General features: G+C 45.4%; 1 protein-coding gene across 2 annotated transcripts; it reads left to right on the plus strand.

Moving 5' to 3' along the window:
* Nucleotides 1-554: 554 nt before the first annotated feature.
* On the plus strand, nt 555-15,228 carry rbm14b (RNA binding motif protein 14b). 2 transcript variants are annotated; one of them, XM_083789008.1, is made up of 4 exons: nt 555-679; nt 6,573-6,928; nt 10,905-12,096; nt 13,021-15,228. In XM_083789008.1, exons 2-4 carry the CDS (start codon nt 6,580-6,582, stop codon nt 13,319-13,321), a joined length of 1,842 nt encoding a protein of 613 aa, XP_083645134.1. In that variant the 5' UTR covers nt 555-679; nt 6,573-6,579; the 3' UTR covers nt 13,322-15,228. The 2 variants fall into 2 exon arrangements, with proteins under 2 accessions (XP_083645134.1, XP_083645135.1); XM_083789009.1 differs by having other exon boundaries at nt 10,926-12,096.
* Nucleotides 15,229-15,733: the final 505 nt, after the last annotated feature.

Consider the following 15,733-nt stretch of genomic DNA (forward strand, 5'->3'; position numbering starts at 1 on the left):
CCGACCTGAAATTTTATTTTCTGTTTAAACTAAAGTGCTGGAGAGATGGGGAGAGTCCCCTCCCCTGTTATTGATTGAACAAACACTATTATTATAGCAATTTTTGATTTACAATAATAAATAATATTATAGAGAGGATTTAACACTTATTCCAACAAAGAAAAATCACACCTGTGTAGTGAGTGGCGGCTCTTATATCATACATCCCCTCCCCTCACTTTTGCCTTCAAATGTGTTTGTGTTAACGCAAAAAATGACCATTCATTGTCAATGGCATTCAATGTTAGTGTTTACACAAACACTCAAAACTGGCCTTTCATTGTCAATGTTTGTGTTTTAAGGACAATGTTTGTGACCCTCAAAGCTGGACATAGGAGGGCCTCAAAAATATCACACCACCACCTTTAACACAAGTAGGTGCATGCCATGAGCTTTCATTTTTCTTAGCCCATGTGACTGTGGCTATAACCTAACCTGTTCCCAGGTTTATTGAGGATTCAGCATCCTGTGTGCGTGTGTGTGTGTGTGTGTGTGTGTGTGTGTGTGTGTGTGTGTGTGTGTGTGTGTGGGACGCTGCGGGAGGGGCCTCCCCCCCCCCACCCCTCTTCACTAGAATGAATGCCCGACATTCTCTCAAACGGAAGCAGGCGCTACCATTTTGAAACACAGCACCGCTTAGGTAAGACTGGTCCATTTGTTTTTGTCTCTCTCTCTCTTTCTGTGATATTATTGTTATATAAGTAGTCGAGGCTACTAAAACAACACGTCGAATGAGCACCGGGGCGTTAGGTATTCCCGGGGCCAGGGTGTTTGTTGTAGCGTGGATCATGGGTGTATTATATTTTATATTTTTAGTATGATTTATGATGTGTGGTTCTTCCGAGAAGAGAGCACGGTGGTGGTGGTGGTGTTGCAGTCTATTCATTCCTGTGCGGAAAAGAAAAGAAAAAACGTTTCGGTTTGCTTCCTTTGTATCGATTCCACGCGTTGATCGCTTATACTGTTGTTTTTTTTATTATTTGTATTATGACCGAACAGGGAAACATTGTATTTATTACGGTCTGGTGTGTAATAATGTGTTTATTCGCCGTGTAAACCATTAACAGACTGAGACTAGTCCCCACCTCCCCTCCTCATATCAGGCGCTTGTTTTGTTTGTCCGATCCGACCATTTGAAGCAGAGAAAATCAAGCATCTACGTCTTTCCCTCCCTGATCGGCCATTCATAATCACGAGACATAATAGAGATAATATGCCATTAAATTAGCCCAACTTTGCAATTTCCTCCTTTTTTATGCATGAACGAATAGAGACATGTGTTTACTCAAGCTCAGTGCTTCGTCATCAGAAAGGAGAGCAGCCTTGCTTTGATGCCTCCCTCGGATGAACCCTGCATATTATACTTTGAATTGCAGCAGCAGCAGGCCAGCAGCCATATAATATAGACCAGTTATTATTTATTGGGTATTTGAGCCACAATTCCACGTTCTATTGACGTTGCTACCCTTAGGAGAGATAACATGGCAAACGTTGAATTGTGTAGACTTCTTGTAAATTAAGTAATGCAGATGTTTTAACAAGAATGTCACTTTTGAGAGCGTAAAATTAATCCGGGTCCATTTGGTTTCATTTGACATTCTGACTCTTCTATGGGGTCCATTTGGTTACCAACTCTCCATCATTTAGGTGGGGACCACCTGGAACCCGCTCAAGGCCCACTGGTTGAAATCCACTGATATAGACTACTATAGGCAGGTGGATCTAATTGAAAGGAGTAAATTAAGGACCTCTAGTATGGTATTCTTTACGCTCACGGACCCCGCAAAAAATCTGAGTGTACCAATGAAATGGAACCAAAATGGATATGGTTCCATTTCATTCTCATAGTTACAGACCCGTATGGGTCTGTTAACTACCATTTCATTTAGCTTGGGGGACCCCCTCGAACAGCCTTAAGGGCCCCTAGGGGGGGGGGTCCCAGATAAGGGGTACTCCGATTAGGTTTTTTCTGACCAATCCCGATTGTTTTTCTCACGATCGGCCGAAACCGATCTTGTGCGTAAGGGGAAATTTTTAATATTTCCCAAATTATTATATGTCCGATCTGTTCTTGTGTGTGGGTCGGGGGGTAGGAAGGGGAAATGTTTAGGCCTGTCACAAAGATGCAAAACGATATTATACTATATCTGATTTACTTTATCTTTATTTTTATTAAGATATTTTTGGGCTTTTTCTGTCTTTTATTGGATAGTACAGTATGGTGACAGGAAAGGGGGAGAGAGATGGGGGGTGACACGTGGCAAAGGTCACCGGGATCGGGAGTCGAACCCGCGACACGCCATCAGGCTGGCTTAGCAGCCTATAGGTGCCCGGACCGCTACACTAGCCGCCCGGGCCATCTGATTGACTTTTAATGCTATAAAAGATCTGTTTGTCGGTTAAAAATTGATCACCAATCGAGTCATTTGGAGTGAAAATCGTCCGATTTTAATTTGTGGCCCAATAGGCGGTGTGCTCCAAGCAAACGACTAGCTGATGCTGACGCCTGGCGGTCATAAATAAACATGAAACAACCAAGTTTCTATCAATAGAATCCTGCAGAAGTCTGAACTGTGCTGCATCATGTTGTTTGCTGACCTGTAGTACCCCTGTCCCCTGCCCTGTCTGTCCCTTAACCAGAAAATAGACACGTATGGCATTCTTTGGTGTCACGTTCCACTTATTTTACTATTTTACCCCTTTGGATTTACTACCAGCCGCTTTAGGACGACGTCAAAAGTAAATGGGGAGAAAGGAAAAGAAAGAAAAGGTGTTGGCCAACCTGTTTGAGAGTGGATTGAAGTTTGACCTGCAGGAACAGGCAGTGAACTTAATACAGGAGGTATCGGCAGTGAAAGGGTTGCCTTTGTTGTTGTCGTCATCGGCACATTGTCGTCATGGGAACCGATAAAGGCCTGCGGTGTTCTGTGAGCGACTAGCGTATGACTAATTATTACTTAAGTGTTACACAGTGTGAGATTAGTTGCTTCTCTCACGGTCAGGAACCCACTGTTCAAACTCTGCAGTCTGTTCCTTATCGTGGCCCGATAACATTGTTGTGTATGCATGGGGAAACTGGCGGCCCGGGGGCCACATGTGGCCCCACACCTTCACTTAATGTGGCCCTCAGGTTAATATCGGAATACTGATATATTAGTGATTTAAGCTATTACAATTCCAAACATGACCGCTTTAATTACATAGTCTAAATTAGTATCTTAATGAGTAGTATTAAAATGTCCAATGTATTTGTATTTAGTTCATAAAGTTAACATGACTATAATTTAAGGCATTTGGAATTCAATAAAAATGTCACTTTTCAAGATTTCAATTCAAAAATAGGATGCAAAAATAGCCGATCTACAAGCTCAACGCATTTGTAGATCGGCTATTTTTGCTACGACAGTAATAATGCAATGTGGCCCTCTGGAGTGACTGTGTAAATATAGTGGCCCTCTCCATCGTCAAAGTTGCTCACCCCTGCCGTGTATAAGATTCCTAGACAAAAGCAACCTGGGCTCGCAACTCACTTTGTAATGCTCCAGGTAAATGTATTCACAATCACAGCACTGCAGGCAGGACAATGAGGACATACAACGTTTCCACCCATATTGGTCTTAGTTTTGAGCCCTTGCTTTTGTTCATGATATCTGTTAGATCAACAGTTTGGCTCAGCAGTGCACCAAGATCGGAGGATGTGCGCTGTTTTATCTTATCCTATAAGATTCCTACCCTAAGTGAAAGTATGTTTGTCTTATGTCTTGGCTAAGTTAATCATCGGGCCATCGCTTCGTTATCTCTGAGATGGTTTTTGGCATATCGAGCTCTGCGATAATCTAATCTGTCTTAATCTGAGCGGGGTTTATCATAGAGTAACAGGTGTGCTTCGCTATTGTATGTTCAGTACATTGTGTGAACTGAACATACAATAGCTCGATTGCCAGATTATGAGTCGCATCCAATCTGCTGCACAAAATCAAATTGACTATTGCAGTTTGTAATTGACAACAGGCCGTAGTCGTTTTTGTAATATCCGCGTGGTGAAAGCTGGACAACTTGTCCCTGTGCTCTTGAGTGAAGTAACCACCACTTGGCCATGTGTCATGACATAGAGAACACATTTCATTTCATTCAGATAGAACCACTCCTAGTTGTTAGCAGCACATTATATGGAAAAGTATGGGCTGTCCACAACATAACTGTATTATGCCTCGAATCGATCCTCAGCATTCCCATTCAGACACGGAAACAAAACGCAAAATCATTTTGGTCAATATTATATTATCCAGCCCTATCCCCCCCCCCCCCCCCCCCCCCCCCCACCACCACCAGACAAGAGACTACCGTGCAGCCAAAGGTTCATCTTTGTCTGACTCCGAGGCCAGTCATTGTGTCAGATACTTCGGTTATTGTCCAACTGAGCAGTGCGTCTCCTTGGCCCATCATCCCTAACTGAACTCTGCCTCACATCTCATTCCTCACTCCTTTTTATCTCTCCCGTGCCGCACACTGAAGCAGCCATGCCTTGAGATCGTTTTTGCTGAATAGGGTGAAATCGGAATGCATTAACTGGCATTGATAAGCATCATACTTTATCTTTAATGGCTACTCTGGGCTGGGGCCAAGAGGGAAGTATTCAGTGCTTCTATTGTGCAGCTTCCTGGAATGATTGTAAGTTAACGTCATGGCTGTGAAGCAGCGCATTGCTATTGAAATGTGTCGTCCCTGGTTTGACATTGTAGACAAAATAAGATACTGGCTTCTGCTCATTCTAGCTCAATGGGATAGTTCCAATGTTTGGAACTATAGCCCATAGGCGCCCGCTTTGCGGCGAGATAAAAGCGTGTCGCCGCCACTCTCTTACTAGATTACTCTGGATCAGGGTATGGTGCTGCTTTACCCAATAGGAAGTGTGACCTCAAACTTTAAAAGCGGGTATCGGTTCAGGAGCCACAAGATGATATATAAACGTTGTCATGCTATGTACCATTTTGCATTTGATTTTTAGCTGGGGTCGCACTTGGAAAGATTCGGCTTTTGGTGACTAGTTTTTGAATTTTGGCGTGGTGTTGGATGTGCATATAATGATTTCAAAAAGCTGTGCAAACGTATTGGGAGCGCCCCCTAGTGGTCTGTTTACACAGACTCAAATATTAGACACGTATAGGTATGGTTGAAAACCAAAATAATTGATAAAAGAGATTTTACAATGGATTTGCATGGTTTTTGAAAACCATATGCCCATACCTAACACCATGCAAAAATTCAAAAAGTAGTTACGAAGTGCATAATTAAGATTTTTTACATATTAAATCCCAGTTTATAGGCATTTTAGCTCATTTTAGCCACCGTGGACGCCATCTTGAAAACGATGCTTTTCTGGTTGTTCGTTTTAAGCCTCACTGTTTACAACCATAGCTATACGTATCTAATATTTGAGTCTGTGCAAACACTTTGGGCACGACCCTAGTGGGCTGTTTGCACAGCTTTTTGAAAACCTTATACCCACATACCTAACACCACGCCACAATTCAAAAACTAGTCACCAAAAGCCAAATTGTGGTGATTTTTTACGAGTCCGCCCCCAGATATTTTAGCATCTATTGGCCAGGGATGAGAGCACACACTGGGGCTGAGCGATATTGTGGACAAAATCTAATTTCACAATATCTCGACCAAATGCCTTTAGTTTAGTTTATTTGAACATCTTCAAAGAACAGAATCAAGTACAAAGTTTACATCAGCAAATAAATAAAAATAAACAGCCCCGTGAAGGTGTCAGATCAAATAGCATGGGCTGAAGCTAAAATCTTATAAGTGCCCATCCTTCTCACAGCACAGCATTTCACAATATTGACATATTATCGATATCATTTTCACACAGGCCGGCCCTAGCAAGCGCACACACAGCAACATGCCAACAGCATGTTGAGGGGTGGGAATTATCCATTAAGTCATTAATTGATAATTGATAAGTTTTGATAACCTTAGTTATCGATCGATTAACCAGTTAGTTGATAAGCGTTAGTTTTTGCTTTATTTATTTATTTTTTATCTGAGAATCTTAATTTCCCTCAATGTCTAACATAAAAATCTACACTTTACTGATATACAGAAAGAATACAAAAGGCATATTATATTCCTTAATCAAATATTAATTTGACCATTTGTGATACAGGGCCAGGCAATGAATGGCATCTTTGTATGGAGGAATAAAATGAAATGAAAAGTGCACTTTCTTGTCTGTCACATCACATGCAAAAGCAGAGACGTTTCTGTGGCTACCAAGGTGGGAGGGGACCTTTCTTTTTACCGACCCACATGTTTGTTCCTCGGCTGCGTGCACTTGTCACAGCCAGACATCACAGAAAACCACCCAATGACCGCAGAACTTTCCATTAATTATTAACTGTTTAATTGATTAATTTCTTAACGGCCGGAAATGGATTAGCTAAGATAAGCCTCACAGCGTAGCCCAACTCACACAGCAGTCTGCACACTCATTAATCATCTCTTGTCTGTCGTTCCTCCAGCAGCGCCATGGACAAGAGCCACACGGTGAAGCTCTTCGTGGGCAACCTGGCCTTGGACACCACCCAGGAGGAGCTGTCGGCCATCTTTGAGTCCTACGGCCAGGTGGTGAGTTGCAGCGTGCTGCGGCAGTTCGCCTTCGTGCACCTGCAGGGCGAGGGCGCCGCCGAGCGTGCCATCCGCGAGCTCAATGGGCGCGAGTTCCGCGGCCGCAACCTGGTGGTGGAGGAGTCGCGGGGCCGGCCGCTGCACTCTACCAAGGTGTTTGTGGGCAACCTGAGTGGCATGTGCACCACCGAAGACCTCCAGGAGCTGTTCCAGACGTTCGGGAAAGTTCTGGAATGTGACAAGGTCAAAGGTGAGCCACTGGGAGAGGGGTGGGTGGTCATGTTTTAAATTGTTTTAAAGATGGAGTGCCGTGAATTTTATGGAGGAAGATTTTTCTTTTCTTAAAATCTTTTAAAAATGACATTTCTATGTGGACACGCCCATCAGTTCATTAAGTATTCCTGGTTTGCCTGATGGGTGGTGATCCATCTGAACTGAAGCCGCACCCACAGCTGTGGTTGTATGATAAAGGGTTAGGGGAGGGGACGATATTGTGATGTCACTATATCACAGTTTTTTAATTTATTGGCACGTTTGACTGTCAAGGTTTCAGTCTTCAGGAAGAAATCCTAAATACAAAGGGAAGACATCATTGCACATAACAACCACACCAAGGGGTCTAATGAAGTACTGTCACCTCATAAACACACACGAAAAGAAAAAGAAATCACGGCACACCATCTTTAAAATTTGTGATCGTTGTAAAGTTTAATGTTATGTTGCGTTCAACACGGGCAGATGAAACGATGCAGTCTACCATTCATTGATATGATATAGTATGACACAGTACTTTATTGTCAGTTCACACTGAAATCTGTCTTGCGACCCAGCAGCCAAGTATGCAGAAAACATAAACACATTTGACATAACACAAAGAACAAGACAAATTACATACATAAAGACATGAAGACAAGAGCAATATCCACCACTCTGATTACCCCATGGCTACTACAACTCCTGATTAGGCCTCAAAGTCGATTGGTGGACAAAGGACCTCTTTAGTCTGACCTTATTGTATGGTATTGTACTGGTACACCATATCTCCTTCCTGAAGGTAGCGACCTATACTCTCCATACAACACATGCTTAGTATTAGAGGTGATATTCCTTGCTAACCATTGTCAATGGAAGCCAGCGACGGGAAGCTACGAAGCAGCTACTATGACGCGCCGTGAAGCTGCTGCAAATTTAGCTGTGATGTGTTTTTGAACTCGCATCGTTTCTGCATCTGCCCGTCTGAACGCACAATTACACTTCAAAATCACGTCACTCTGCCTTGTAGCGTGTCCACCACGACCATACAAACCTTCTAGAGCACCGTGTGGCGTGTTCACCAAAGAGCTACGGAGGGACTAATTATTTAACACGCCCTTGAGCTGAGAGCGGAAAAACTAATTTATGATGTCCCCAGGTGACGTCTTTTGATCTGAATGAAATCCCTATAGTCTCTTCTTAGGCATCACTTGGTGCAGAGAGTCAATGATGCCATGCAGACACGAAAGCAAAGAAATATTGCGTGTGGTTATTATGAATACCAAACGACTCGCCCCTTTACCAACTCGCCCCCGCGATTTCTTTGTAGAAAGAACTTTGTAGTTAACAGTTAATTTAGTATTTCCCTCCCTCTATCTTGTATACAGATTTATTTGATTGTATAGTAGTCGATCTCTATACTACGTAAATTTTAGAAAGAACAACATGACACAGAGGCGTTGACTGCTTAATTAAGTTAATTTAGGACCTTCTAGCAGTTAATTTAGTTTTATTAATCACATTTCTTCCATGTAGCCTATGTTTTGTAATGGCATCATCATGCTATTATGCCCATGGATTACAGAGTGAACTTAACAATGATAAATTAATATGATGATACCTTTTAAATAATCACCAATATGAATTATGTTTGTTTTTTACAGTTAGGTAGAGTAGTGGGGAGAGATGGAAAAGGGGCGACCGTACCTGTTACCGTTATTAACATATTACGGCAGAGATATGTACGTGTATTGAGGTCAGGAGTGTGTCTATAACTGTCCTACATCGGCTTTATAGCTTCAGCATGTGATATGTGATACAGTGGTCTAGAGTTCTCGCAGCCCAGATGCAGCCGCACTGAGATAATCTAAGGACATGAAGGCATTCAGAGGAAAGACAAACGCAAAGATTAATGCCGTGGGATTTTCTCTGTCTACTTACTGTCTCTGTTTCTGTAGCTGTGATATTACCGGTAATTGAAAACGCGGATCTGAAAATTAATAGGCCTAGCCTTTGGGGACACAATTTGATGCTGTGTCCCCTTGATTAATGCATGCCACACTGGTAAATACACTTTTTGTCTTATTTATGATTCCATGAAGATCACAGTTAGATATACTGTATACCTGTAAATGCTGCTCAAATATAAACAGGGTAATCTATTTGTTGTTTTCTTTTTTTTCCTAATGACTGGTGCAATTATTGTTATTATTGTTCAGTGGATAAATATTATGGACCCCTGACTCCTGTTGGATATCTATCCAAACAGGTGTTCACTTGCATTCACAATCTATCTAGCTGTCAAACAACAGACTAGTGGGAATGAAGGAATATCCAGCACACCAGAAATGTCCTTTTCACATGGTTTATTTACCTGTGACGCGTTTCGTCCTGATGGGACCTTCCCCGGCCTTGTCGCTGAGGACATTTCTTGTATCCAGGATATTCCTTCACTCCCATTTGTACCTCTGAGCTTTGCACCTGTAGAGTGTCACAGTTCCGCCACCTTTCATGACAACGAGAGACCACGAAAATAATTCCCTGTTCATCTTCCTCATAGAAATTTCAAAAAGTATTTATTTACGCTTTGGACAAAGTCAACTCGAGTTGTGACAAATCATGACAATAAACACAATGTTTTGGGCCCATCAAATAATTAGAAAGAAGAAAAAAAGGCAGGTTACAACACCTTTTGTTTCTTTTTCTTTTTTCTTCTAACTATTTATTTGATCGGCCCAAAACATTATGTTTATTGTCATGATTTGTCACAACTCCAGTTGGCTTTGTCTGTGGCGTAAACGTCTTTAAATAAATACTTTTTTAAAAGCCTTTGAGGAAAATGAACAGGGAATTATTTTTCTTGTCTCTCGTCGTCATGAAAGGGGGCGGGACTGCAACGCTCTATAAGACCAGTCATCTAATTTAGAGTGTTGCAGGTTTTCTGCTTTTGCAGTTTATCTCTTTCAAACAATAGACTAGACTTGGATTTAGCCCTTCGCCAAGTCCCCCCCAACCCGCCCTTGTCCAATAGGCACGTTAGCAGCGAGGAGACGGGGCAAGCTGTCCTCCCCCATTGAGATGCATTTTAAAACACCTTTCGTGCCGGCATGTTTTCGGGCACCTCGGTAGACCTTTCCAGGGAAAAGCTACAAAATGACGTCATTTCGCGGGTCCTTCGTCGGCCTAATTAATTAGCATGCGAGACGGTGATGTGCTAGCCTTTTAGTGGCATCCTAAATTCATACTTTTTCTCATGTCACCAAATCTGAGTGTCAATTCCGAGATGAACCCCGCTAAAGATCGCGGCCAGTATGGGATTCTATGGAGCACGGATTATCATTCTTTTCGTCTTTTTGTGTTCTCGGTCCGTGTACAGAAGGCATAAGTACAGTATGACTGTTAAACGTTCAAACGCAGGGATGGCATAAAAGTGAGGGGTTTTCTTAACCGTGTTTGGACGTGTATGGCTCGATTTGTGTTAAATGAGTTCTCCATATAAATAATGGATCATTTCAGTAGCAAAACCTTCAAAATGTATTCTAAATCTAGTCAACCAGACCTGCAGTAGGCTATGCACTGGGCAAATGAGCAATGACATAATATTATTTCAATAAACTAGAAATACGAGGAAATGACAGAGGGAGAAACGGTATCCAACAATCACCTTTTAACGACGGGAGTTTTCATGTTGTCATTAGTATTATTGCCATCACCTGGGTGGTTCAGTCATGTAACTTTCCCGACGTTAAGCTGTTTGTGTTCAACCACACAGCCATGCAAAATAACATTGAGAGCTATGAGGTGACGAAAGCTTGCGGTTGCTAAACTATATGGATTGACATTGGACAATCGCTTTTTTTGCGGTGGGGGTTTAGCGAAAGGCTAATGAATTAATCTAGAGAGTACAACAGGGACCTTTGTTGCCTTCTGTGGGCACGTGCCATTCTAACCGATGTCCCTGCACTCAATGACAGCCAGGAGTTCTTCCTCTGCAGGCTATGCCTTCGTTCACATGGAGAACAAGGAGGACGCGCTCCAGGCAATCGAGGCCCTGCACGGCACCTCCTTCAAGGGCCGCCCCCTCTCCGTGGAGCTGTCCAAGGTGCAGCCCAGCAAGCAGACGCCCACGGGCAAGATCCCCTGCGTTAGTTGCGGCAAGCAGGGCCACTACGCCGGCGAGTGCCCCGCGGGGAAGTCCTCGCTGGAGCAGTACCAGAGCCAGGCGGCCGTGCTGGCGGCGGCGGCGGCGGCGGCCGCGGGCCTGCCCCTGCAGGTGCAGCAGAGCGTGCACAACTCGGTCTACAACACGTCCACGTTCGACCCGACGTACGCCGCCCTCACGGGCCTCACGGCCGGCACGCGGGGCGACGGCGCCGGCAACGCCGTGAACCCCGCGGTGTACGGCGCCCTGGCCAGCCAGGTGTACGGCGCCAACGTGGCCAACCAGCTCTACGGGACGGCGGTGGTGGGTGGCGGCGGCGGCGGCGGCCACCACAGCCACCAGGCCTCGCTGACGTCGGGAGCCACGCAGATCTCGCAGATGACGCAGATGTCGCAGATCTCCCAGATGTCGCAGATGTCGCAAATGTCGCAGATGTCGCAGATGTACAGCTCCATGGCCGCCGCGGGCCCCAACATCTACGGCCAGATGGCGGCGGCCGCCAGCCCCGCGGCCGCCGCGGCCTACAGCACGCCCAGCTACACGCACGTCATGGCCAACCACCACGGCCACCCGGTGTACTTCGCGGCGGCGCCGGGCCTGGAGATGCAGGCGGCGGTCAACCCCGCCTACAGCGTGTCGCCGGCCATCTACGGCGCCGCCGCGCCCCAATACACGCACATGGGCGGCCTGAGCGCCCACACGGACCCCACCACGGCGCTCTTCGAGGCGGCGCGCCAGGCACACTACTTCGCCCAGGGGCAGCAGGTGCTGGCCGAGCAGCAGGCGGTGGCCCACGCGGCCGCCGTCAAGTCCGGGGGCGGCGGGGAGAGGGACCGCAGCCCGCTGCGGAGGGCCTCGGCCGCCGTCGGGCCCCCGCTGCTGCCCGACCCCATGATGAAGCCCTTCATCTACCAGCGGGCCAAGCCCCGGAGGCCCCTGCTGCCCACACCGGCCGGCCGCGCGGCCGAGGAGGCAGCGGAGGCGGCGGAGGACCCCATGGCCAGGTAAGGGTCTTGTAGATCGGCTATTTTCAGCATGCAACTAATTGTAAAATTACTTATACCGGATCTCTTGTCCACTAGTCCCTTCCTTAACATTTTAGTCTAGTTTTAATTTGTATATTTTGTCTTAGTTTTAGTCATCATAGCTTAGTTTTTATTTAGTTTCCATTTCGTTTTCGGCAGTGGAAAAAGGTAGTCGACAAGTTTTTTTCCGTCTTTTAAGGCCTATTCATAGTCTGGATTTTCAGTGGTGAGGTGACCACCGCTCCGGTGGTGAGCTGACCACCGGAGCTGAAATAACGTTGAGCGGTGGTGAGTAAAAAGAAGGGCTGCAGCGGTGGCGGTGGTTTGCTCTTCACCGCGGCTTGTGACGTCATGTTGTAGTTCGGTGGTCACCTCACCATGTATGAGCCTTTAGTCGACGAAATCACACTGCTGCATTGCCGCCTAGGGCATTCACTTCATTTCAGCCTAGTTTACTAGTCGACTAGTAAACTGGAAATAAATATTTGTACATTTAAAAACTGTGTACATTGGTGACTATAACTATAATCTACCTGATCTTGAGGCCTACAAAATCGAGAAAAAAGGTTGACTAGTGGATTTACTAGTCGACTAGTTGAATAGTCGACTAGTTGCTTAACCCATTCTGGGTTATGCTTTAGCTATTGAAAAATAGCAGATTTACAAGCTCATAGCGCGCCACCGAGTGGCACGCTACGAGCTTGTAGGTCTGTTTTTTTTTTTTTATCGAAGAACGACTGGCATAGAAACATAGCTTTTTCAGAAAACTGTCATTTTCAAACAGACATTTTTAGAATCTGATCTCAGGTCAGAATGGGTTAACACCCTACATTGCCCTATACCTAAAACCCCCCATCTTGTCTGTCCACCTCGTCCTTCACCCCCCCCTATCCCCTCCCCCAGGTACTACGCCGAGTACTACCAGCAGCTGCAGCAGTACCCTCAGTTCCAGTACGCCTACCCGCCGCCCGGCGCCATGGCGGCGCTGCCAGGCATGCCCGGGATGCCCACCATGTCCGCCATCCCCGCCCAGTCCGTGGCCACGCTGGACCACGCCCTCCGGCCGGTGGCGGCGGTCGCGGCCGCCATGGCCGCCGCCCCCAGAGTGTATGAGCCGCCGTTGCCGCCGGCGCCCGCGCGCAAGGAGGCAATCCTCCGCCGCCCCGAACTCTCCCTTCACACGCCTGAGCCCCCCTTCCGATAGTCGCACTATATACACAACTCTTCCTCTTGCTCCCTCCTCCTCTTCCTCCTCCTCCCCTTCAAAAAAAAAGGACCCCGAACCTTTTCCCCCACGCCCTCCCCCCTCCTCCCTCCTCCCCCCCCCACCCCCCTTTTGACCACCCCACAGCGGCTGTATGTGTGTAAGCGCGTGTGTGCATAGGGGGAGTTCTATGTTTGTTTTTCGCGGGCGGGGCGAGGGGGGGGGGGGGGGGTTTGATATTGTGGCACTGCTCCCGTGGTTTAACCCTGCTTCAGGAGGGACTTGAACCGGCGCCAACCTTGGCCCTGGTTTAGTGGTGCACGCGCGGCGCAGCTTACAGAAAGGGACGAGCAGCTCTCATCTGTCGTATGGGCATTCTTAGCACATTTCAGTCTCTCCTCCTTTCTTTTCTTTTTTTTGTTTAATTGTGCCAGTCCGGTCTCAACTTCTGTGCCAGTATTTTTGACTGATCAAGTCAGTTATTCCATTATGAACTTTTTTATTTCTGGGATTCAAGTATGATTTTGTTTTGTTTTTCTTCCCAAGGCCAAGCCTATAATTAACCAACCATTGGTGTTTTAATCAAACCAATCAGCCATGCTCCTGTAAAGCCTCAACGATCAAATCAGGGCAGCTATTACTTTGAAAACCCTGTTTTGCCTTATGTTGTTGGAAGTTTTTTTTTCGTTTAATTTTTTCGCTTTTTCTGACGCGTTTACTAATCAGATGAGATGTCAGATAAGCACATTGTAATAACCATCTGCGCTGCGCTGCGTCCGCCAGGCCCAAGGTTGGACTGAGATGGGTGGGGGTGGGGGTGGGGGTGTTCTTGTCTCGAATGTGATGTGAAGTTGTAGTGCGAATGTGTCGGCTCCTTAAGCTGTGATAACAATGCAGCACACAAACACTCACAACATGACACAAAGACCAGGTTATTAAGACCTGCGCTGGAGAAGAAACACAAAAAAAGCACACGCTGGCGTACTGTAATGTATGTTTAGACGCCCCAAAGTCCCTTCCCTCTTCTCTCCTCTCTACTGTAATTATATAGCACTGAAAGACACTGCTTCACCTCTCTCCCTCTCTCTTTTTAATTGCACCTGCCTACCTCTGATCATACAGATTTTTAGTGGAAGAAATTACAGGCCCAAAGTGTTCATTGTTCAGTGTTTGCGGTGGATAGAAGAACTCGATAAAAAGAGATTTTTTGTGATGCCTAATCCTTAGTGTATTAACCGACATCATTTTTGTATGTAGACCGAATGACACTGCGCATTAAGCAACTAGTGAACATCTATCTCCCTTCAGTTTTTATAAAGCACACAGTCCTGTGTGCTTGTTTTCCATAGACAATTAGCGGGGGAGGGCCGGAGGGGGCATTATTTATACAATGCTATCCTCGATTGTATTCTGTTGCTCAACTCTGGTTGTGTAAAAAAAATAATGACTTGCTTTGGGGGAAGTTTCACCCAGTCAGCAGTTTACCTGCCTGGAAGTAAAAAAAAAAAAGTTTGGTGTCAGCAGTTCAGAAAGGGATGCCACATTTTAGTGACATTTGACATCTTCTCTATGTATGTATATAAATAATCTTGACTGTACTTACAGAGGCCTTTTTTTAAAATAGCGTTTGTATTGTTTGTTTTTAATGTAGTTATGTTTTGTGCAAGTCTGCCCGGGGGGCACGATTTAATCATAAATGGTAAAACAAATAACCTCTGTGGACTTGCGAATGAGCCGTTTACGATTATCTGTATTATACTGCATCCTACCTAGAATCTATCATGTGATGATGAGCTTAACTCTGTGCCTATAAGATTTGAGTGAAGTGCATTAAGTGGAGGGATCTCCCATTTTTTTTAAAGTGCTTTTGACTAATTTTATTTTTTAATTGTGCAACGGGGGGGGGGGGGGGGTCATTTATATAGCGGGTGGCTCTCCACACAATGTACAAAATAATAAATCATTTGAACCAAGCAGAGCTTTTTCATTGGGGTTGCACGCCTCCCATTGTTTTAGTTTTTTTTTTTTTTTTATCTTCAGAGAGATTATGAGGCATTTAAAAGACAAATCTTTAGCTGTGCCGAAAAGCATTTGCTGTGCCCTCCCCTGCCTAAACAACTTCCCTAATGAACTGCTAGTGAAAGCAGAACGCTATTGCCATTGGTACCAATGAACTGAGAGATGGTGCAGTGTCTTCCAGTCACCCATAAAGCAGTAATCCTTTTCCACGTACACACACACAAGGCCTAGGTCAAATAAGATTTGCAAAATAGGTTAAGGGTTTGTTTTTATGGTATTCATTCATGGCTCCAGATGAGTTGGGTCCTCCGCGGAAAGACAATTACGAGAGTGCCACAAAGGTTTGTCGGCAGTAAGGTGTATTAAAAGCAACCTTCAAACTGTCTATCTATA

The sequence above is a fragment of the Protomyctophum parallelum genome, assembly GCF_964188405.1.
Source record: "Protomyctophum parallelum genome assembly, chromosome: 18".
NCBI lineage: Eukaryota > Metazoa > Chordata > Actinopteri > Myctophiformes > Myctophidae > Protomyctophum > Protomyctophum parallelum.

Coding starts and splice junctions, on each gene's coding strand:
- rbm14b (XM_083789008.1), top strand. CDS start 6,580: ATGGACAAGAGCCACACGGTGAAGCTCTTCGTGGGCAACCTGGCCTTG. Junction 6,929..10,904: donor GGAATGTGACAAGGTCAAAG/GTGAGCCACTGG, acceptor ACTCAATGACAG/CCAGGAGTTCTTCCTCTGCA. Junction 12,097..13,020: donor GCGGAGGACCCCATGGCCAG/GTAAGGGTCTTG, acceptor CCCCTCCCCCAG/GTACTACGCCGAGTACTACC.